This window comes from Mustelus asterias, chromosome 25 (assembly GCF_964213995.1).
Source record: "Mustelus asterias chromosome 25, sMusAst1.hap1.1, whole genome shotgun sequence".
NCBI classification, from domain to species: domain Eukaryota; kingdom Metazoa; phylum Chordata; class Chondrichthyes; order Carcharhiniformes; family Triakidae; genus Mustelus; species Mustelus asterias.
In genome coordinates this window covers 19,432,113-19,454,727 of record NC_135825.1, presented here as the reverse complement: position 1 = coordinate 19,454,727, position 22,615 = coordinate 19,432,113, and the positions used below count along the sequence as shown (strand labels likewise).

At 42.5% G+C, this 22,615-nt stretch overlaps 1 protein-coding gene across 2 annotated transcripts in view; it reads left to right on the top strand.

Annotated features, from left to right (window-relative positions):
• The window catches only part of eif2d (eukaryotic translation initiation factor 2D), a 42,383-nt gene extending 31,541 nt beyond the window's left edge, over window positions 1–10,842 (top strand). Inside the window, exons 11-16 of one of the 2 annotated variants that reach the window (XM_078242207.1) lie at window positions 1,748–1,837; window positions 5,139–5,234; window positions 5,929–6,049; window positions 8,839–9,013; window positions 10,355–10,440; window positions 10,581–10,842. In XM_078242207.1, the coding sequence (XP_078098333.1) occupies window positions 1,748–1,837; window positions 5,139–5,234; window positions 5,929–6,049; window positions 8,839–9,013; window positions 10,355–10,428 (556 nt within the window). In that variant the 3' untranslated portion in view covers window positions 10,429–10,440; window positions 10,581–10,842. Of the gene's footprint in view, window positions 1–1,747; window positions 1,838–5,138; window positions 5,235–5,928; window positions 6,050–8,838; window positions 9,014–10,354 lie in introns of both variants that reach the window. The other variant, XM_078242208.1, reaches the window with a different exon arrangement.
• The last annotated feature ends 11,773 nt before the right edge of the window (window positions 10,843–22,615 follow it).

The window sequence follows — 22,615 nt, the reverse complement described above, 5'->3', positions numbered from 1 at the left end:
TAGTGAGTGGGAGGTTTAGATATGGAGTATGATGGTAGTTCACACAATGAATGATCAGCAGATGCACTTATCTTCTGGTGGTGGCAAGAGGATGGTTGGTTCTTATGATAAGGGCCTGTAATATTTCTCCTGAATTGACGAGCCCTATCTATATTGTGAAGTCAGATCCAGAATCTTATGCACGCATAAGATCTTGTTGAAGTGGGAGAACTTCCAATTTCAGTACCAACTACTTTTCTGAGTTTTCAGCATTGATCAATTTTGGTTGAAAGCTTCCTTCGCTCTGCAGAAAGTGCGCTAACAACTAAAGATTATGGGGGCACAAACCCTCGCGCTTATTTGCCAGAGATCTGCATATTTGCAAAAATGGCCAATTCTTTATAATTTTGTCGGATTAATCATGCTGCATTACAGTTTTGAATCCAGGCCACTGAGGTAAATCCAAAACTGTCGGGCTCCTATACAAATGCTCTAGTTGCTTCACTCAGTATATCTACAAACTACATTAACTTAACCCACAGCCATTTTTTTTCTTTAACCAATTCCTTACCTGTCACTGAGTTTTACTTCAGTACCCATTGCCCAAAACAGTATGGCAGCCTTTCACAAAGAACTGGGTGACAAGTTTTCTGGATGGCTTGGTATTCTGTAAATGGGTCATGCGAGCAACCACCTAGGACAGCACATCCTTAAAATAAAGTTATGTAGATTGGTCAGGCAGAATTGACCCTTTCTGTAGCTTGCACATCACTGCCTAAATATTTCATAAATACTTCTCAGCTTTGTTTTTCTGATCACTTGCATTAGTTTTCCAGTTATTGCAGAAGGGCTGATTGGCTGATAGTTGCTTGGGCTTACATTTGACACTATGGCAAATTATATGTTAAAGATGAACATAGGAATTTACAATGTGCAATGATGAAGGTTACTGTTTGCTTGTTATCTATTAAGATTTCTTCATAGTGATAAACTTAAATGTGTTTTTCTAACACTGTCCTAACCACATTATTGAAAAAAATAGCTAAATATCGGGTGTATTGATGTTACCCTTGAGGTCACGGACAATTAGAACTTGTGTTTGAGAACAATCAAGGTATGAATGCCAAAACATCTTGGGGAATAAGGGCAGAAAAGACCCAAAAATGTAAGGATCTATTTATTTCGACTTCCTAAGATACATCATCGTCTTTGCTCTTCAATCTGACCTTTCTCTTCAATCTGACCTTTCTCTTCAATCTGACCTTTCTCTCCATCTCTCTATTACAAACAGTTGTGTCTTCATAAGATCCTTTATCGCATTGTGATCTCCTATTCTACCATACTTTCCAATTGCTACAAAAAAATCTTTAATTATATAATGAGTGCTTCTGATATTTACATACATATACCTTCAAACATTACCAGCTATTCTATTAATAGCATTTAATTTTCTTCCACCAATGATCTGTGGCCTCTGAGAGAGATTTGTGATTTTTTTACGGACTAATGGGCAATCTCCACCAGGAACTGATTCAAAATTACTGAAACTCATGTTTTACTTGGTATTCTTACTGGCCTCGGTGAAAGGAGACTGACCCAGCAGTCTAGGCTGGATTCTGGTTTGGGTCCCAGAGGTAGGTCAGCCTACTGCACTGTTCTGCTCCCCACATGGTTCCTTCAATATGCATCCAGGTTGCAAAGTATCTTCAGAGATACAGAATTCTTTTTTTCCGTGCTTTCCTGGTAAATTTGTTTCCATTCTGTTTAGGAAAGATGCAACCCTCTCAAATGCAGATGTTAGAAGTATCATCACAAATTATGTAAAGTCCAATGAACTGATAGACGACTACAATAAAAAGTAAGTAGTCCTTACATGAGTATATAATGCACATGAGAATATAGATCTTAAAAATAATTTAGACTTTTCTTTAAGAATTTGGGGAAAGAATAAGCAATCTGCACTTTTGACAACTTAATGGCGGAGAGCATTGACAAGATTACACAGAGAGGCCACAGGAATTAGAAAAGGCCAAGAGTTCCTACCACCTAGAATGCTTCAATGTACCTTGTTTCTTGTTAGCTAAAATGTGTCTTATTGAGTAAATTAGTTGGCCGTGATCATGTTTTATGTGTTAATGGGGAAAATCGAGAACTGGGGGCAGTGTTTCAGAATAAGGAATTTCCCATTTGAATCATAGAATACCTCCAGTGCAGAAGGAGGCCACTTGGTCCATCGAGTCTGCACCTACTCCCTGACAGAGCATCCCACCAGTCGGATGCAAAGGAATTTCTTTTCTCAGGACTGTGAATGGCAGAGCAGGCTCAAGGATACAAATGAGCCCCTCCTGTTCCTATTTCATTGAATCCTTACAGTACAGAAGGAGCCCATTCAGCCCATCGAGTCTGCATTGGCAACAATCCCACCTAGGCCCTATCCCCATAACCCCACATATTTACCCGAGTAATCCCTCTAACCTACGCATCCCAGGACACTAAGGGGCAATTTAGTACGGCCAGTCCACCTAACCCGCACATCTTTAGACTGTGGGAGGAAACCGGAGCACCTGGAGGAAACCCACGTAGACACGGGGAGAACATGCAGACTCCGCACAGACAGTGACCCAAGCCGGAAATCGAACCCAGGTCCCTGGCACTGTGAGGCAGCACTGCTAACCACTGTGCTACCACGCCGCCCTAATAAAACTTTTAGTTGCTAACTCCTGAGACCATTGTATTATGATCTCTTGTTGGAATAACCCAGTTATTCAGTTGTGTTTAGAAGAATTTATTTAAGTGCTTTGAACATGAGTTGTAAAGGTCATATTTGTCCTCTGGTTTATAATGTCAAATCCTTTAATGAATTGGAGGTACAGTATATTTTATGTGCATTACTCATGCATCCATTGTATTTTGCTTGACTTAATATTTCTTTACAATGTAACTACTGAATATCTGATGCGTCTTTCTTTCATGGACTCCCTTATTTTGTTATCATTTTGGTGCATTTTATCCTAAAATTATGTTACTAAAACAAAAATCTGGTAATTCTGCTGTCCATGTAGAAAATCATAGTTAAGTGTTTACTAGTGTCAAGGACAGAAGGCTGTTTAATTTAAAACAGTCCTGATTTCTTCCCTCACCAGCTGTCTGTAAATAGAAGGTGTTTTTGATGTTTGTAAGTGGTGTCATATTTTCCCAAACGCTTCAGTTTTGGAGTGATCCAATCCTCTATTAATAACCCAACAACAAACTTGAGATAGGGTAAAATCAGAGGGTTAGTTGATCTTACAAACTCTCAACACGGGAAGAGGGTTTGCAATTTCCCTCCTGACCCTTTTTGCATTTGATACAGTAAAAGGATAAAAGAGAGACAGCTATTGGTCAAAGGCCACAGACAAAATAAGAATTATTGTTTTAAATGAGCCCAGAATCAAAAGTCCAATGGCGTATTCCTTCAGAGATGTTGGCCGGCTATAACTGATGCGGTGTAACCCACTTTTCCAGTAGCAATGACTTCCATGCTGGGAGAAGCACGTAGCGATGAATTAGTCCTGCAGTAGGCACTGATACAGAAGTTCATGGACCCGATTCTCCCAAAAAAATTCTAAGTGCTGAATTGGTGGGAAAAATTCTGTAATTCACGATTGTTTTTTCAGTGGGAGTTCAGACTCTGCAGAGGTCACAATCGTGAATCTCATTAAAAGCTCGGGGGGGCGGGGCCTATTCACACCAGAATCTGACAGATGGCCCGATTGTTGCCCCCACGACCATTCCCGGGCCACCCCGGCAGACCCCACCCCCCACCGGGAGGCAGACCCTCCTTGGCGAATCCCGTGAAATGGGCAACACACGCATCTCCCAACCTGACGCGCCAAAAAACTAGCACGTTGTGATGGGAGAATCGAGCCCCATGTGTTCCAGTAGAAATAGTATAGATGAGGGCCAGGCAATTCATACCTGGACAGAGCTCTGGTTTTGCTACTGTATTGTTGATGGAAGTTGGCAGACTGCCTCTTTTAGCTTCACAAGACAAAATTACAAGTTCTAGCAGCTTTGGGGATGGGAGTCATGTGACATAACTCTCACTCTTCCCCTTGGTTTGCACAAAAGATCTATATATTCCTGGGCTGAATTCTTGAGATGGCTAATGTTTCATCCATTAATACATTTTGTGGCACAGTGGTTAGCACTGTTGCCTCACAGAGCCAGGGACGTGTGTTCAATTCCTGGCTTGGGTCACTGTCTGTGTGGAGTTTGCACGTTCTCCCCGTGTCTGTGTGGGTTTCCTCCGGGTGCTCCGGTTTCCTCCCACAGTCTGAAAGACGTGCTGGTTAGGTACATTGACCCGAACAGGCGCCAGAGTGTTGCGACTAGGGGAATTTCACAGTAATTTCATTGCAGTGTTAATGTAAGCCTTACTTGTGACTAATAAATAAAAACTTTAAACTGCATTTACTAGAGGTTTCAGGGTCTTTTGTCCTCACGGACAGATCATCTCCATTGGTCAGAATTTCCCCCAGAAACATAAAGGGGCCTTTGAGTATTTCCTTGGAATTTGATTTCTGCAGTCACAGGGGGGCATGAATGCTTCTTTAGAGAAAACAAGATTGTTATCAGAATCATAGAATCCTACAGTGCAGAAGGAGACCATTCGGCCCAGCGAGTCTGCACCAACCACAATCCCACCCAGGCCCTATGCCCATAACCCCATGCTTTTACCCTAGCTAGCCCTCCTGACACTAAGGGGCAATTTAGCATGGCCAATCCACCTAATCTGCACATTGTTTTACTGAAGGCTAGAAATTCCTTTTGTGTGAGTTGTAGCCAATCATGGCTTCAGTCAGTGAAACACCTTTGTCAGTTTCTTCTTTACAAATGTTATGAGGTAGCCAGGATGATCTAGATGTATATATTTTTTCATGCCTTCTTGGCATGATACTATAAAGATCACAAGAAACGTTTTGATTTTATTCTCCTGTAAAAGTACTCCCATTTTCCTGAAAGGGACAAACATCAGAATGGATTAGCATGTAAACTTAAAATTCTGAACAAAATAAATCCTCATCTGTGATATTTGTTTCAGACCATAAGTATAAAATTAGATTTTTGTGATTTCTGCATTTTACAGTGATAATTTCACTTTTGTCTTGCTTCCTCAGTTATGTAGTCATTAATCCTATACTTTGCGACTGCCTATTGGAAAAATCTGAGCACCATACTATAGCTAAACTCACTTGGGATGACCTCTTTACCAGGTAAGCAGAGCTATTAAAATGCTGCACTCTGTCTGTCCACTGAGACAATGTAATGTTAAGATTGACAACAGCTTGCATTTATCTAGTCCCTTTTGCATGGAAAATAATTGCTTCAAAAGTGCTGATAAAAGCTTAATTAGATCAAAATCAATGCAGAGACAAGGAAGATGTTAGAAGGGGTGACCAAAATCTTGATCAAAGAGCTGGGGAGAGTCTTGTGGGTGGATTAGTGGGATTGCCTGCAGAGAGAATTCCAAAGCTCAGTGTTAGATGTCTGAAGACAGTGGGGGCTCATATGGGAAGGGGGATAGCATAAGAGGCAGAGTTGGCAGGATGCTACATTCTCGGACAGCTGTAAGGGTAAAGAAGGTTATATTGGTTGGAAACACAATGAAAATATTAAATTACAGGCCTTGTGGGACCAGGAATCAACATAACTGAAAATAAATTTCAGTCTGTTTCCAAGTTTTGTTTTCTGTCATTTTTCAATTGCTTCATGTCCCTTCAAAAGCATTAGGAAACGTTCTGTAATTTTACCTTTAAAGTACTGAAGCATGCAAAGATAGCATTATTAATATTATAAGAGCTGTCGCTAACTGCCCTCAAAGGGACAGGTTTAATCAAACTTTAATCACATTTTGTGCTTGGTCTGATTTGCTGTTGTGGTCAATTATAGCTCGAGTTTTTGTTGCAGGTGCCTGATGAAGCTTCAGAAATGTCATCAAGTGACTTTCCCTGGACAAAAGCCAGTTGTTCGAAAGGGTGAAATTAAACCCATTAACATTGATATAGCACAGCGTGGTTCAAACAAAAAGGTCAGTAGCTGAAAACCATTTATCAGCGAGACTATAATGGATACTTCGCGGTGAGTTAGAATCAAGTTGAGAGATTTGGGCATCATCACCTGAATAGCTTATGTTTATTCGCTGCATTTTACTGTGTCAAGTTTAAGTGATTTGGAGTTCCCAGTATGAAATTAAGGTTGCGAATTTTCTTTATATTTCTTCTTCTTTCTGCTGTCATTTGTTCTAATTGGAAGATGCTGCATAAAATAGGAACTGAATTAATATATGATATAAGATGTAGAATATGCAGTGTTACTGTTTGTCACTATCTTGTATGCCTAGGATGTATTTGGTTCATAGCAGTCTTGATGCGGAATGCAGTACTTGTTGCACTGGATTCTATGTGCACAGGAGACTACTTGCTTAATTTTTAATTAATTTTTGAAGAGGTGACAAAGATAATTGATGAGAGAAGGGCTGTAGGTGTAGTTTAAATGGACTTTAATAAGGCGTTTGACAAGATACCACCGGGCAGTCAGGTACAAAAACTTAAATCACATGGGATTCGTGGTGGGTGGGCTGGCTAGATAGATACAGAACTGGCTTGGTCATAGAAGACAGTAGCGGTGGAAGGCTGCTTTTCAGAATGGAGATCTGTAGCTAGTGGTGTTCCGCAGGGATCAGTGCTGGGACCTCTGGTGTTTGTAGTATATATAAATGATCTAAAGTAAAGTTTTAAGTTTGTTCATTAGACACAAAGGCTTACATTAACACTGCAATGAAGTCACTGTGAAATTCCCCTAGTTGCCACACTTCAGCAACTAGGGTCAATGCACCTAACCAGCACATCTTTCAGACTGGGAGGAAACCGGAGCACCCAGAGGAAACCCATGCAGACACGGGGAGAACGTGCAAACTCCACACAGACAGTGACCCAAGCCGGGATTCAAATCCGGGTCCCTGGCACTGTGAGGTAGCCAGTGCTAGGCACTATGCCACTGTGCCGCCCACATCTGGAGGATAATGTGGGTGGTTGATTAATAAGTTTGCAGATGACACAAAGAGCGGTGGAGTTGCTGATAGTGCCGATGATTGTCAGAGAATACAACAGGATATAGATAGATTGGAGACTTGGGCACAGAAATGGCAAATGAAGTTTAATCCGGACAGATGTGAGGTGATGCATTTTGGAGGATCAAATTTAGATGTGAATTATACTGTAAATGGCAGAGCCCTGAAAACATTAACGTACAGAGTGATCTGTGCAGGTCCACAGTTCCCTAAAAGTGACAACACAGGTGGCCAAGGCGACGAAGAAGGCATATGGTATGCTTGCCTTCACCAGCTGGGGCATTGAGTACAAGAGTTGGGAAATCATGTTGCAGCAATATAAAACCTTGGTTAGGCGGCATTTGGAGTATTGTGTGAAGTTCTGGTCACCACACTACCAGACGGATGTGGAAGCTTTGGAGAGAGTGCAATAAAGGTTCACCAGGATGTTACCTGATCTCGAGGGTGTTGACTATGAGGAAAGGTGTGCTTATATGGCGAAACCAGTTGAGTTTCTGGTCAATGGTAACCCCACTGTGACTACAAAAGCAGGTCAGAGGCTAGGAATCCTGCGGGGAGTAACTCACCTCCTGACTCCCCAAAGCCTGTCCACCATGGCTCAAGTCAGGTATGCGATGAAATACTTCCCACTTGCCTGGATGAGTACAGCTCCAACAACACTCAAGAAGCTCGACACAATCCAGGCTAAAATAGCCCGCTTGATTGGCACCACTTCCATAAAAATTCAGTCCCTCTGCCACTGATGCACAGTGGCAGATGTGTGTACCTTCTACAAGATGCACTGCAGCAACTCACCAAGTCTCTTAGGCAATACCTTCCAAACCCACGACTGCTACCATCTAGAAGGATAAGGGCAATAGACACATGGAAACACCACCACCTGGAAATTCCCCCTCCAAGCCACACCCTGATTTGGAACTATTTTGCTGTTCCTTCACTGTTGCTGGGTAAAATCCTGAAACTCCTTAACAACACTGTGGGTCTACCAACACCGCATGGACTGAAGCAGTTCAAGAAGGCAGCTCACCACCACATTCTCAAGAATTGGGGAAGGGCAATAAATGTTGGCCTAGCCACCGATGCCCACATCTCATGAATGAGTGAAAAAAAAAAGTAATGCCATCTTTGTTTCTCCCACATGGGTAACTTTCAACCCTCCAATTCCTACCCCAACACGTTATTATTCTCTGCATTTCTACCTCTCGTCATCATTCCAGACTTGAATCTCTCTTGGATGAGCCTGTGGTTACAGTCGTGCTTTTTCAGCTATTCTAAAAGCTCTGTTAACCATATCCTGTCCCTCACCTCACCAAGATCCACTCATTTCATTGGACCTTGCTGATCTGCACTGGGCTCTGATCCTCCAACGCCTCCATTTTGAAATTCCCATCTCTGTTTATGTTCCCTCATGATTTTTTTCTCTCTATAAACTGTCTCCAACCCTACAGCTACCTTCCCCTCTTCACTTCCATCCCCAAGAACACTCCATTCCTCCAACTGTTCATACTTGTGCATTTCACTGCTCCAACTGTTTTGTTGGCTGCTATGTCGTAAGCTGTCTCAGCTTGTAGTTGCCCTCCTAAACACCTAGATGCCTTAATGTCTCTCTCACTTTATAATCCTGTTTTATTTTGGTTCTCTGTCCTCCTATGTCTGTTTATTCTTCTTTGAGTGGCCTTGAAAATCTTAAAGAAGACATATAAATGGAAATTATTATTTTACTTCCGCTTTATTTGTGTTTTTGGCAGGTAACTATTGTTGAAAACCTTGAAGCGTTTGGTTTAGATCCTCAGACCTTGGGAAATGCCCTTCAGCAAAAAGCTCAAGCCAGTGTAACAATGTTCCAGGTGCCTGGTACAAAGGACAAGATGGCACTTCAGGTTCAAGGCAACCAGGTTAATCATATTGCCAAGCTCCTAACAGGCAAGTACTGTACTTTAACTTTAAATCAAACATTCATAAGTAGAATAAAACCATTTCCTGAATTGCTAAGTCCATAGAATTTTGTGTAGTCGATGCTTTCTTTTAAACTATATGAAATATGCATTACATTTGGAAACATTCTATTCTTCATGAGGCGTGATGAACTCTGACAATATAAAATATATTGTAGATGTGTTGACATAATAACCAAAGGGGCTTTTTTTTAAGGACTAAATGTTTACTTGGTAAAATAATGATGTTAACACATGTTAATTGAAGTTATCTTTACATAAAAAGGGGTAGTAATTTGGAATTTGTCACCGAAGAAAGCATGAAACTTGGAATCGGACATTTGTGGGGCGGCACGGTGGCACAGTCGTTAGAACTGCTGCCTCACAGCGCCAGGGACCTGGGTTCGATTCCGGCTTGGGTCACTGTCTGTGTGGAGTCTTCATGTTCTCCCTGTGTCTGCATGGGTTTCCTCCAGGTGCCCCAGTTTCCTCCCACAGTCTGAAAGACATGCTGGTTAGGTGAATTGGCCATGATAAATTCTCCCTCAGTGTACCCGAACAGGCGCCGGCTGTGGCGACTAGGGGATTTTAACAGTAACTTCGTTGCAGTGTTAATGTAAGCCTACTAAGAGTCATAGAACCATAGAGGTTTACAACATGGAAATAGGCCCTTCGGCCCAACTTGTCCATGCCACCCAGTTTTTACCACTAAGCTAGTCCCAATTGCCTGCATTTGGCCCATATCCCTCTATACCCATCTTACCCATGTAACTGTCTAAATGCTTTTTAAAAGACAAAATTGTACCCATCTCTACTACTGCCTCTGGCAGCTCGTTCCAGACACTCACCACCCTCAGTGAAAAAATTACCCCTCTGGACCTTTTGTATCTCTCCCCTCTCACTTTAAACCTATGCCCTCTAGTTTTAGACTCCCCTATCTTTGGGAAAAGCTGTTGACTATCTACCTTATCTATGCCCCTCATTATTTTATAGACCTCTATGAGATCACCCCCAAAGATTCCTAGGCTCCAGAGAATGAAAATCCCAGTCTATCCAGCCTCTCCTTATAACGCAAATCATCAAGTCCCGGTAGCATCCTAGTAAATCTTTTCTGCACTCGTTCTAGTTCACACTAATTAAAAATAAACTTTAAGCATTGATTACTGTGTATACCAGTTGTTAAATTTTCTATTAAGTGTGGTATTTTAATTAAATCTTATGCAGTCATTCAGTTTACACTGTGTTGGGCACCTTCGTAACTAACCACAAGGAAAGGTGTTCTGAGAATCATTTTGTTCAGTCTGACAGTTGCTTTGTGATTGTATTGCAGAGGAGTACAGGATCCCGACAAAGTATATTACTGGCTTGGAAAAAGCCCCAAAAACTGGCAAGAAGAAGCGATGACATGGCAAATAGGTATAGCAAGGGATCCAATCATAGCAATAAAATCACTGCCGATACCTGTTCTTGTCAATTTGTTTTAAATTTGTGATATCAAACTTTCTACCAAAAATGTACTAGACATCAGGTTGCTATGCATTTTTGTATTCCTTTAGAAGAACCTGAAGAACTGTTGCATTTGACCCTAACTGAAAACTACATGTGAACTTTGAATTGTGAAAAGATCACTGGGAGTAATTTGCATTAGCTGCTGGGCTGCTGAATTACATGGGGAATCCTGAAGCTTCATTGCTAACTAGTGTATCTGAGTTATTCCAGACCCCGAAGCCTACGTAGCAAGTTGCGTAAAAACCATTTCAAATGTTACAAGGAGCTGTAAAAATGTAAGTAGTCGTGTAATAAAAATTGCAAGAACTGAACCTTTCAGACTTATGTGGTTATTATGCAGGAAGGATGAATATTTAAAATATTCTATTTAATTAATCTATTAAGGGACTATTTAATAGGATTCAGTGTTGATGTATGTGTAAAATGCGGGTGGATAAAATACTAAACTAAATTGCAAATGTTCTAGTTGTTTGAGCTCTCTGAAGCCAAAGTTTGAAATCACCAAATGTCCTTCCCCATACCCTTCCGCTCCTTAACATGAAATAATTCCTGACCAAGCTAATTCAGAGTAGCATTTTAGAACAGAATAGTAGCTAAAAGCAATGATATTCCACTGCGCGCTTGCATTTTTGTACCTTAATTTATTTGTAACTGTTTGATATCTTAAGTAATTGCATTATGAGATAGAGAATCTGGTGAACTGGCGCAGCGACAATAATCTCCCTCAATGTCAACAAAACGAAGGAGATTGTCATCGACTTCAGGAAACGTAAAGGAGAACACGCCCGTCTACATCAACAGGGACAAAGTAGAAAGGGACGAGAGCTTCAAGTTTTTAGGTGTCCAGATAACCAACAATCTGTCCTGGTCCCCCCCATACCGACACTATAGTTAAGAAATCCCACTTTTCTCAGAAGACTAAGGAAATTTGGCATGTCAGTTACGACTCTCACCAACTTTTACAGATGCACCATAGAAAGCATTTTTTCTGGTTGTATCACAGCTTGGCATGGCTCCTGCTCTGCCCAAGACCGCAAGAAACTACAAAAGGTCGTGAATGTAGCCCAATCCAAGTCAGCCTCCCATCCATTGACTCTATCCACACTTCCCACTGCCTCAGCAAAGTAGCCAGCATAATGAAGGACCCCATGCACCCTGGACATTCTCTCTTCCATCTTTTTCCGCTGGGAAAAAGATACAAAAGTCTGAGGCCACGAACCAACCGACTGAAGAACAGCTTTTTCCCTGCTGCCATCAGACTTTTGAATAGACCTACCTTGCAATAAGTTGGTCTTTCTCTACACCCTCGCTATAACTGTAACACATTCTGCACTCTCTTGTTTCCTTCCCTATGACCGGTATGCATTGTATAGCGCGCAAGAAACAATACTTTTCACTGTATACCATTACATGTGACAATAATAAATCAAATCAAATATATATTGTATACACTTCTTAGGCAAGCCTTCGAGATCAAACATGGGTTAAAAGCTGACTGATTCACACACTATGGCCGGAATTCTCTGGCAGGTCACACCCCAACACCACTGCCGGTGAGGACAGAGAATTTGGCGCTCAGCCAAATCTCTGTTCACCGCAGCAGGACCAGAGAATCTCTTTGGTATGAATGGCTGGGGAATCCCGTCCTATCACTCAGAAAGTGTAATCCATAAGAACTAGAATACAAACAAGAAAACATTTGTCTTGCTAAGATAAATATTATAATGATACAAACCTTAAATTGCAAACTCAGTATTTAGAAGCAATTAAGCATTAGCAGCTCAGATATCATGCAGCTGGCTGCATTTACAATTGTACATTTTGTATTAGTGCAAAGCAGTTTCTTCTTTGTGCCAATGTTTAACTTCACAACACCAGGTTAAAGTTCAACAGGTTTATTTGGTAGCACAAGCTTTCGGAGCGCTGCTGCTTCTTACCTGATTAAGGAGCAGCGCTCTGAAAGCTCATGCTACCAAATAAACATATTGGACTTTAGTCTGCTATTGTGAGACTTCTTACTGTGCCCACCCCAGTCCAACGCCGGCATCTCCACATCAGTGTTAAACTTGTGCAGTGGAGATTGGATGTTCAGGATCAAACTGATTCTCCAGCATAGTGGAATATGGCTCTCTGCTTCAGTCTCAAGAGGGTGATGTTGTCCCTAAGTTGGTCATTTCATTCAGAAAGCTCAGATGGATGGCTGTTAGAAGCCAAGTGTCACACTGGGCAAATCCTGACTCCTGAATAAGGCAGCATTCGGACTATAATTGCAGTTTTTGCTGTTTGGAGAGACTACTCTGATTTGACGATGGGAGCGTTAATGCACCTTCAGATGAAGACTAAAGCACCTTTTAAAGAAATATACGGTTAACATAAATATAACATGGATTTACCTAGTGCCTCCAATGTAGTAAAATATCTTGTGCTTTAGAGGAATGTTATTGAACACAGTCTGACGCCAAGCCACATGAGCTAATAGGACAGGTGAATGAAAGGTTAGTCAAAGAAGTAGGTTACATGTAGTGTAGTAAAAGTGGATAGAGTGGTGGAGAGCTTTGGGGCGGGAATTCCAGAATGTGGAACTGAAGGCACAGCCACCAAGGGTGGAGCGATTAAAGTTGAAAATTTGCGAGAGGCCAGAACTGGAGGAGCGCAGAGATCTTGGAGGGTTGGGAATTAGAGGTAAGGGGTGAAGGGGCCATGTAGGAATATGCAAACAAGGGTTGAGAATTTTAAAATAGAGGCTTTGTTGTTTGAGAACCAATGTAGATAAGGGCGAATGGGCCTTGGCTGAGTAAGGAAATGAGCATTAGAGTCTGCTGAGGGTGGTAGGAGAGAGAAAATGAGCAGGAGAGCATTGGAATAGTCAAGTCTAAAGGTATCAAAGATCCTGCAGCATAATTTTATAAACCAGTGTGACCTAAACTTGCAACAGCCATCCATCTAGGCTCTGTAAATGAGATGACCAATTTAGTGTCAAATCTCCAATATTACTCACTTGGAGCATTTATTAAACTGCACACGCAAGTTTCTTTACTCCTCCCATGCAATGGAAATTTTTCTTCTTTGAAGTATATTTACATTCCTTATTTTTGCAGAATAAAACATTGCGTCACATTTTCCACTTTAAATTGCGTTTGTTATTTAACAGCCCTTTTTCCTAGCCTGTGTTCCTGCCGTTGTCGTGACAGTTGCTGTGTTCGTTTGATATTATCAGCAAACTTTGACAAGCACTGCTTGTTGTTCAAACCTGTTTTACGTATATCTAGAATACATTACAAAGAGTGATTGATCTCAAATTCCAAGGATGTTGCGCCAACGTTTCAGTTAAAATTGAGGATGAACAAGAGGCCAGAACTTAGTGGAGTGCAGAAATCTCTGAAGGTTGTGGAGCTGAAGGAGATTACAGTTGTGGGGCTAGTACAATGTTTTTCTTGTTGTTGTAGTTAAAACTATCATTCCCCTCAAGTAGGCAGACAAAGTCACGGAGTGGTTTAAGATGATTTATTGATAACTGTAGCTACAGGACTCTGATCCAATCTTTAAGACTAGTCAGAGTTCGGAATTTAGAAATACACAAGCAATTATAGTTTTGAATTCGATTACAAGCAATTGGCATATACCAATCAAAGATTTACATTTGCACAGAAGTTCTATCTACCCACTCACAACTATCGATTAGGTTTACATCATGCATACATAAGGGTATAGTTGTCCAATTATAACTTGCGCATGTCTTCCTAATTATAATATCATCAAGCAATGATAGCTATATTTCTGACCAATGCTATATCAACATTCCTTTCCATTGTCCTTTGTTCTAATGGGCAAATATGAGTTGCACCTATACATAGTTCAATTGAATGTTCTTTGACTCTTATCTGGGTCTGCTTTAATCAAGACCTGTGGTTTTCACATAGCTTCCTTGTGTGACTGAGATACAACTTGCAGTTTATGTGATTTTTAAACTTATGAGATTATTAACCCTTTCACAGAAGTAGGGAGGGACAAGGTCATGGAGAGTTTTGAAAATGATGAGAATTTTAAAATCGAGACATTGCTTGACTGGAAGCCAGTGTAGGTCAGCAAGCACAGTGGTGATAGGAGAATCTGATGTGCTGTGAGTTAAGACAGGGGCCAGCAGAATTTTGGATGACCTCAGGTTTATGGAGGGTAGACCAGCCAGGAGTGCATTGAAATAGTGGAGTCCAGTAGCAACAAATACAAAAATTATTTCAGCAGCACCTGAACTGAGGCTGGGTTAAGTCAGGTGATTTTATAGAGGTGGAAGTAGGCAGTCTTAGTGAAGGCACAAATATGAAGCAGGGAACTCATCTTGGGATCAATTCCAACAATAGGTTGCAAACAGACAAGCTTAATCTTGAACTGTTGCCAGGGAACTGGAGTCAGGAGTTGGGGAATGGAGTTTGGAGCCAAAATCCAGAACAAGACATTGCATTACAAATTGAGAGAGTGAGGGACGCTGATTAAAATAATAAAAGGAAGGTTTAGCGAATTGGGAAATTTATCTTGCATAAAGACCGCTGATGCATGGAATGACGTGTTAGACAGAATAGTCAAGACAGAAACTGTAATAAGTCTTCGGAGGCAGAAGTCCCTTCACCAAAATCCCTTTATTTACAACTTCTAACAACAGTACACAGAGTGCTAGCAGTTTATCTCTGGGGGTGTCAGAGGAAGTAACACTTGCAGTTAAATACAAGGCAAATACTCCCTAATTAGCCCATCAATTGAATCCTTAATCAGGGACACCTTTTGGTGTCCAACCAAATAAACAAAATCAAATTAACTTAGGGACAACTCAAGGGGCAGCTCCCTAATAGGAGGGGGACCACCTGAAACAAAAAACAAAGCGGAAAGGAAACTTAAAAACATCAAATTAAAATGTAATTAAGGGGGGATCCTTAATCAGGGATATTCCAATAGGCCAACCTCAATGACCTGATTGAAGTCATTACAGAAAAACACGAAACATTTAAGAAACAATTAGACATTGCAATGGGAGCTCTGTCGTGTTCATGCGTATTTATTTATATGCTAAGATGGGCTGAAAAGCTTCCCTCATCCATAATTATCTTGTGGAATGGAGAGCTTTTGCCATGTTAGGATCGCATATGGATCAGATACCGATGGTTCTGGAGATACCTGCGCTCAAGTTTCTGTTGCATTCAAGTCTATCCCGGTTGGTATTGAGTTTGATGCTTATCCTCGAGTCTGATGTCTTGGATACATTTTATGTTAATAATCATGCAACGAAAGGGGAGGTGTAATAGATACTGAAGTGACATTAAATTGGATACATCAGTCCTTTATTTCAAACACAAGTGAGTATTAATAATTTCAGTATTTGAGCAGTAATTTACAAAGACGTACAATGTTATTATCCTGTTCCTCTTCTGATAGAGCGCCTTGTTTAACTGCTCCCTCTAGTGCAGCATCTCAACCTTCACAATTGGAGGCTGCTTCATCCGAGATTGTGTTCCTGGAAATCACGACTATAGGTGAAACACTGGTTCTCATAGAAATCAATGTTAAAATTGGAATTTAATATGTAGGCCTTCCTCAACAGAAAAAAAAAATTAAAACATTGCACCCTCTAACTTGAAATATTTTACATTGCTAAGTTCCTACATTGGTATATAAAATAATTTTTGAAATAACTTTAATATAACTTTCTACCTGAAGCATCTCCTGCTCGCTGCTGATCCTGAAGTGAGACACAAAGTCAGAAGGGGGCTTCTGATGGCGCTGCCCCTTCTGCCCTTCCTGCCCGAGATCTTAGCCCATTCATTTTCAGGCTTCCCTCATGCGGGGTAAATCTTCCCACCAGCCTGAAATATGAGACTGGGAGTGAAATTCTCTTTGTGGCTAATAAATGGCCACTTCGGGACCTCAGTTAGGACAAGGGAAGTTGACCTCTGTGAGGCCTTGCCTACCCCAGCATAAAATTGCCATGAAGTCAAGGTGGGCAGGAACCCAGAGGGAATCCTCTTCTTTCAGTCTCGCACTCCAGCTTTGGATTGCAGGTCCAGGCGAGGGAAGTTAGGGTTGGGGGGAGGTCGAGGAGGAGGCCATAACCTAGAGGTCAGAGAGGGGGGGAGGGCATAATCTGGAGATCAATGAGGGGGAAGACCACAACTCTGAAGGCAGGAAGAAGCCACTTCAAAATGGCGCTAATCAGATCACACAGGTAAAACGAATCTCAGAATGCTCAATGACGTGACAGGCCCACTAACCTTTTGATGTTAAAGCAAAACAACATTAAATGAGGATTTACTGTACCCCTTTCAGTCATTCATTCTCATCATCTTCATAACTGTTGTGGTTAGCATTGTCCCCATTTTGTCTTCCCTAATCAGGCAGTGTGCACTATCCGCTTTCTAACCTGGCTGCTTGATAAAGTTAAGTTTTGTAACATCAGGAGAACGTGAGATGTCACACTGACAGCCCAGATGTTCAATGTGATCAGGAGCCATCTGTTTATCAGTGCTGCTTTCCCCATTGCTTTAGGTGATCACAGATACAATTATTTCCTTATCTGATGTTGACCGCCTGATTGAATGATAGTTCCAGTTGTCTCCTAATGTATTAGCAGTTGTGTTTTTGCTTTAAAGCTAGGTCTGTTTGACCATGTAAGAGGTGACTGTAGTCAGTGAAAGATGTCACTTTTATTGCCATCCCTAATATTGGGCGAAATCTTACCAAAAAATGGCAGTGTGTTGGTTCAGGCGCGAAAAACTGAGTCTTACTGGCGTATTTTTGAGCTGTACCATGAGCCTCATTAGTGATATTCTTTATGCCCACAAGTTTTACACCGCTCTAACTGCATGTTCCCTCTGATTCGCTTGCTCCTGCAAGCACTGGGGGGTTCCATATAAATGGCTCCCTAGCACTTGTTCCACAATGACTGCAGGGGATGGCAGGCAGGAAGGCAGTAGCGCTTTTCGGAGGGGCCCTCACCAGGATGCGAGATAGAGTGGAGCAGAGGCAGGACACACTCTACCCCCGCTCCAGGGGCCAGCCTTCCAGCAGGGTCACCACACAGGATGCAGGGTGGCACTGGTCAGTGCAAGCACACTCCAGAGGCGGACAGGGCAGCAGTGTCGGAAGAAAATGAATGATTTTCTTCACGTAGCCAGGGTAAGTGAACCATCCCCAGCCTCCCACTGGACCCCCAACCCTTTCTCTCAGCCACCTTGACCTTTGCCAACACCAGGCCCCAGGTTCCCCCCCTCCTTCCCCCAAACACCATGTTCTCCCAGTAGCTGCTATGCTCCTCACATCCAGTTCCCACACAAGCCCCACACCTGCCACACCTCATCACCAACCTGTCAACACTCCCACACTCTCTGTCACTGTAGGACCAACTCAACCACAATAGGTGTCAGCCGGCACAGCCAGCTGGAGTCATGCCCGAGCTTAGAATCCACACACATTTTGCGGCTCGAGCCCTTCACCAGCGTCGGAGATTGATAGCTTGTTAGATCTCTTCAAGGACTTCTTGGCCTGTTTGGAAAAGCATGTGCTGCCTCACTGGCACAGTGCTGCCTCACAGCGCTAGGGATCCGGGTTCAATTCCGGCCTCAGGTGACTGTGTGGAGTTTTGCACATTCTCCCCGTGTCCGGTTTCCCCCCACAGTCCAAAGATGTGCAGGTTAGGTTGATTGGCTATGCTGAATTGCCCCTTAGTGTCAGGGGGATTAGCAGGGTAAATACGAGGGGTTATGGGGAAATGGCATGGGCGGGATTGTTGTTGTTGCAGGCTCAATGGGCCAAATGGCATTCTTCTGCATTGTAGGGATTCTATGAGTCTATACGTTATCTTTCCAGTAGTTAAAGCATCTATGTGGGGACATAGGAATAAGTATGTTATTCACATGCTAGACTATGGGAGGGAAGTTTCACATCCTGCCAGCTACGATTCCCGTGGCGGATCATGCAAAGGTCCGTGCACCTGGGGTGGGATTTTCCAGTTTTTGGGGCAGGCACGGCCAGAAAATCTTGCCTCATATCTTACAGGAGGGATTTATCAACACTGGAAGCAGGGAAAACCTATTCTAAATTAGGTTTAAATGAGCTTTAAACATAGAAATACTCAGATAAAAATCATAAAGATAAGCTCTCCAAATGGAAAAGTTGTATTTATTTAATAATCCTCCAGAAATTACATTTCCACATCAAACACAACTTTAGATTACAACTGACAAATCATGTACATACAAACAAAGCCAATGAATTCAACTGGTCTGTTAAATGAGACAAGCAACATGTCAGTAATACACTATCATTGACGCCACTCCTGTGACAACATCTAATAACATCAAATGAATTTCAATGTCAATATGAAGGACTGTATTACTCGATTGACACATTGGGAGTAATAAGCTAACTCATCAAGTAGGAAATCCACTGGATCAGGTGGAACAATGGATCTTACACCCAGCCCAACATTGCTCATTGGTTTCAATGGGGAAGTAAATTAGGATGGAATACCAACATTGCACCCAATACTTCTCCTGTTTCCCGAATGGCGGGGCAGGTTAAAATTGTCCACATTTTACAGGTTCACAAAATCCCTTCCATATCCTTGTCAGTCTGAAAAATCAAATACACCGCCCGCACCTTATGTATACAAAATCTATCAATGATCTTACATTACTTTGACCAACCTTAATTGAAGTTACCTTAATCAGAACTTGAAATGTCTCTGCACTCTCAAATTATACAATATCGTCAGGATGTTACTTATAACTTGAGAAAATTCCTAATCAGCAGTATGATTTTTGCAAACATGTCACTTTGTTTCAAAGTGACATGTTTGCAAAATACCTTTAAATTGTACTTTCTCTTCGTCTTAACATCTATTAATTCAAATCCAATTCGCAGAGCATGGAGGCAGTGGACGAAGAGGACAGGACTTCTCCACTGTGAGGACAATTACTTTCCTCAGTGATGTGTCTGGTTAATTTCATTTTCTGGCTTGTGCTTGAGGTTTCAGATTTTAAAAATTAAATGCTTTGCACATTTTGGAGTTTCCCCTCGCAGGCACTCAGTGCTTCATCAATTGGCTTAACACTCAATTTTGAGCTTTCAATATTAGGCAGGGTTTTCCGCCCCACTGCGCTGGTCAAGTAGCGTAGCAGGGCGGGAAATATGAGTCAGGGGCAAAGAATTGGACAGGGTCTGATGGGAGTGGACCCCGATGGGGAGGTGGGGAAGTCCATAGGAGGGGAGGGAAAGGGGGAACTCTGCATTGGGGGGTGGGTGAGGACTGGTCAGTGCGTACACAGTATACTGGGAGATCGAGGCACCTGCGCAATGGCGCCCCTAGCAATCTGCAGCCGGCCTCCTAGCATGAATACGTACTCCGCCTTCTGGCAAGAATCACATTATGGCCTCTGTATTACACAGAGTGCCATAAATTACCACAACTTATAATGGGCAAGAAAACCTCTCATTTTCTCTTCCATTTGACACTTTATTTTCCTGAAAATATTCCGCCCATAGTGTTTGGCTATGGGAAAATTTATTTTTCTTGTTCGTTAGTGTGAACCTTCACTCACTTCTAAATTATGTTGATATCCACAGTTGTAGATGCTTCTGATTGAATACATTCAAATTTCAATTTTTTTTCTTTTTAAGTTTGAGGCTTTGCTAGCTGCTTCTCCATGGTGATATCTGGGTCAACAAATCAAGAAAATGATTAAAAACAGTTTTCCTTCAAAAAAAATTGTTCCCTTCCAGGTGAATAACGACTCAATTATCTATTGGCCTTTGCCTTCTTGGAATCTTACTTCATCCTTTAGATTTTACATATTTTGTCTTTCAGAGCTCTTCTGTATGGATTCTAAAATGTTTGCTCATGGCTTGCCTGCATCAACAATGATCCTTCTGTTTCGTCCTCTAATGCTTTTTGTTTGGCATTTCCTCCTCTGATAGCTTTTTAGAATGGAAGGAGGTGCTTCCTTCTTATTTATGCCATCATCTCCCACTTCCTAGGACTGAGCATTCTGATGATGGTTGAACTTGGAAGTCAAGGCCTCCAGAATACAAGCTTTTCCATGCAAGTGAAACCTGTCCCATTCCTTGCTTATATCATTGGGATGAAGACTGGCAATAGTAGAAAATGGAAGACGTCCTAACTGACAGCATTAAATAAGTCTTGGTCAAGTACAGCACAAATCAGAAACAATATAATACTCTCCCTACATTGCTCCAAGGCAATGCTCTGGACCAATTTTTGGAACAGTGGTTAAGAATGCAGTCTTTCCAATGGGTTTTAATTTTTTAAAAACTTTTGTAGATTTATTTCTAATGGTAAAGGAATGGGATTACCCAGAAACAGTTCATTGGGAACTGCCAACACCAATTCAACAGATGTTTTTATTTGTTTTGGACTGAGTTTGAAACCCGTGCCCCGTAGGCGAACATACTGCATTCTACTAGGTGTTAGCATCCTGCCCCTATAATGCATTTATTTTTGGTTTACCTAAGCTTTAGTTCGCTTGACACATTAAGAAAAGCAAAATTTGGCAAAAATGGCCCATCATGGCTAGAGCTGTAAGATTTACCTGTAAGATTTTTTTTTTAAATCTACTGTTGAACCAGTGCAACGTTTGGGTATTGCGTGATACCCAGATTTGTTGGTATTTAATCCCTTTCCAGTTAAATTTTCATTTTCAACATGAAGGCATTGGTTACTTGGAAAGTACAAGTTGGTGAGATTTGACTATTGCACCTTTCAAATCCAAGGTCAAATCCAACCTAAAATGAAAGAGTTACTTTCAGATTTGATTGTTATTTGATGTCAGTAGTTATTTGTGTCAGAAATAGCAACATCTATTGTTACGATGAAAATTGCTGATGTATTTCAGGCTTTGTTGACGTACTTATCCACAGAATCTCTTCTACTGCATGCGCACCTATTGTATTTGAAAGTGGCACTGATTTGAAGGAATTACATAGTTAATATAAGAAGCATGCATCTCAACAATCATGACTTATTAAACTTTTTGAGCACCGAACATCCTGAGACTCGATGCCTCAACTTTAAAAATATAAATCTGATTCCAAGGGGGGAATTTTACCATTTTGAGTCTAAGTGCCGGATCTAGGCATCAAATAGATCCGCGCCTGGAATCCTCTTTCCAGCGCGCCCATACGCGTTTTGCCGGCTCCGGCCCGATCCGCACTGTGTGTGGGGCTTAGCGCTGGCGGACTGATCGGAGCTCTGAACTGCACATGCGCAATTCGAAAAAAATCTGACAGCGCGCCTGGGCGCGAAAAAAAGCAGAAAGCGGAGAGAGCGGCTCTCTGACGGTCATCCTCTGTTCGGGGGGCAGGGGAGGGGGTGTGACCGATCATCCCCTGGCTGTGGGGGTGGTGGGGGGAAGTGGAGAGGGGGTGTGACGTATCATCCTCTGGTCAGGGGGGGTTCCACTGCCTGTTTGCAGCCGATCCCTCCTGGCACCATCACTGGCACACTACCAGCCACAGTGATGGTGCCAGGAGGGATCGGCCGCAGACAGGCAGCGGAACTCCCCTGACCAGAGGATGAGACGTCACACCCCCCCCCTCCCCCCCAGAGGATGAGATGTCACACCCCCTCCCCCAGAGAATGAGACATCACACCCCCTCTCCACTTCCCCCCAGGGGATGATCGGTCACACCCCCTTCCCTCCCATCCCCCCAGAGGATGAGATGTCACACCCCCTTCCACCCCCCCCCCACCCCCCCAGGGATGAGACGTCACACCCCCTCCCACCACCCCCCCAGAGGATGAGACGTCACACCCCTTCTCCTCACGCCCCCCCCCACCCCCCAAGGGATGATACATCACACCCCCTCTCCTCCCCCCCCCTCCCCCCCCAGGGGATGAGACATCACACCCCCTCTCCACCTCCCACGCTATCCAGAGGATGACCTGTGTCAGAGAGCCGTTGCAGTCTCTGACCCCGCTCCTCGGAGGCTGCAGCGGCGACATCAGACTTTTACTTTGCAGGTCGGTAACAGTGCGGACGTGGATCGGGCCAGAAGACGGTAAAGTGGGATTTGGTGGCAG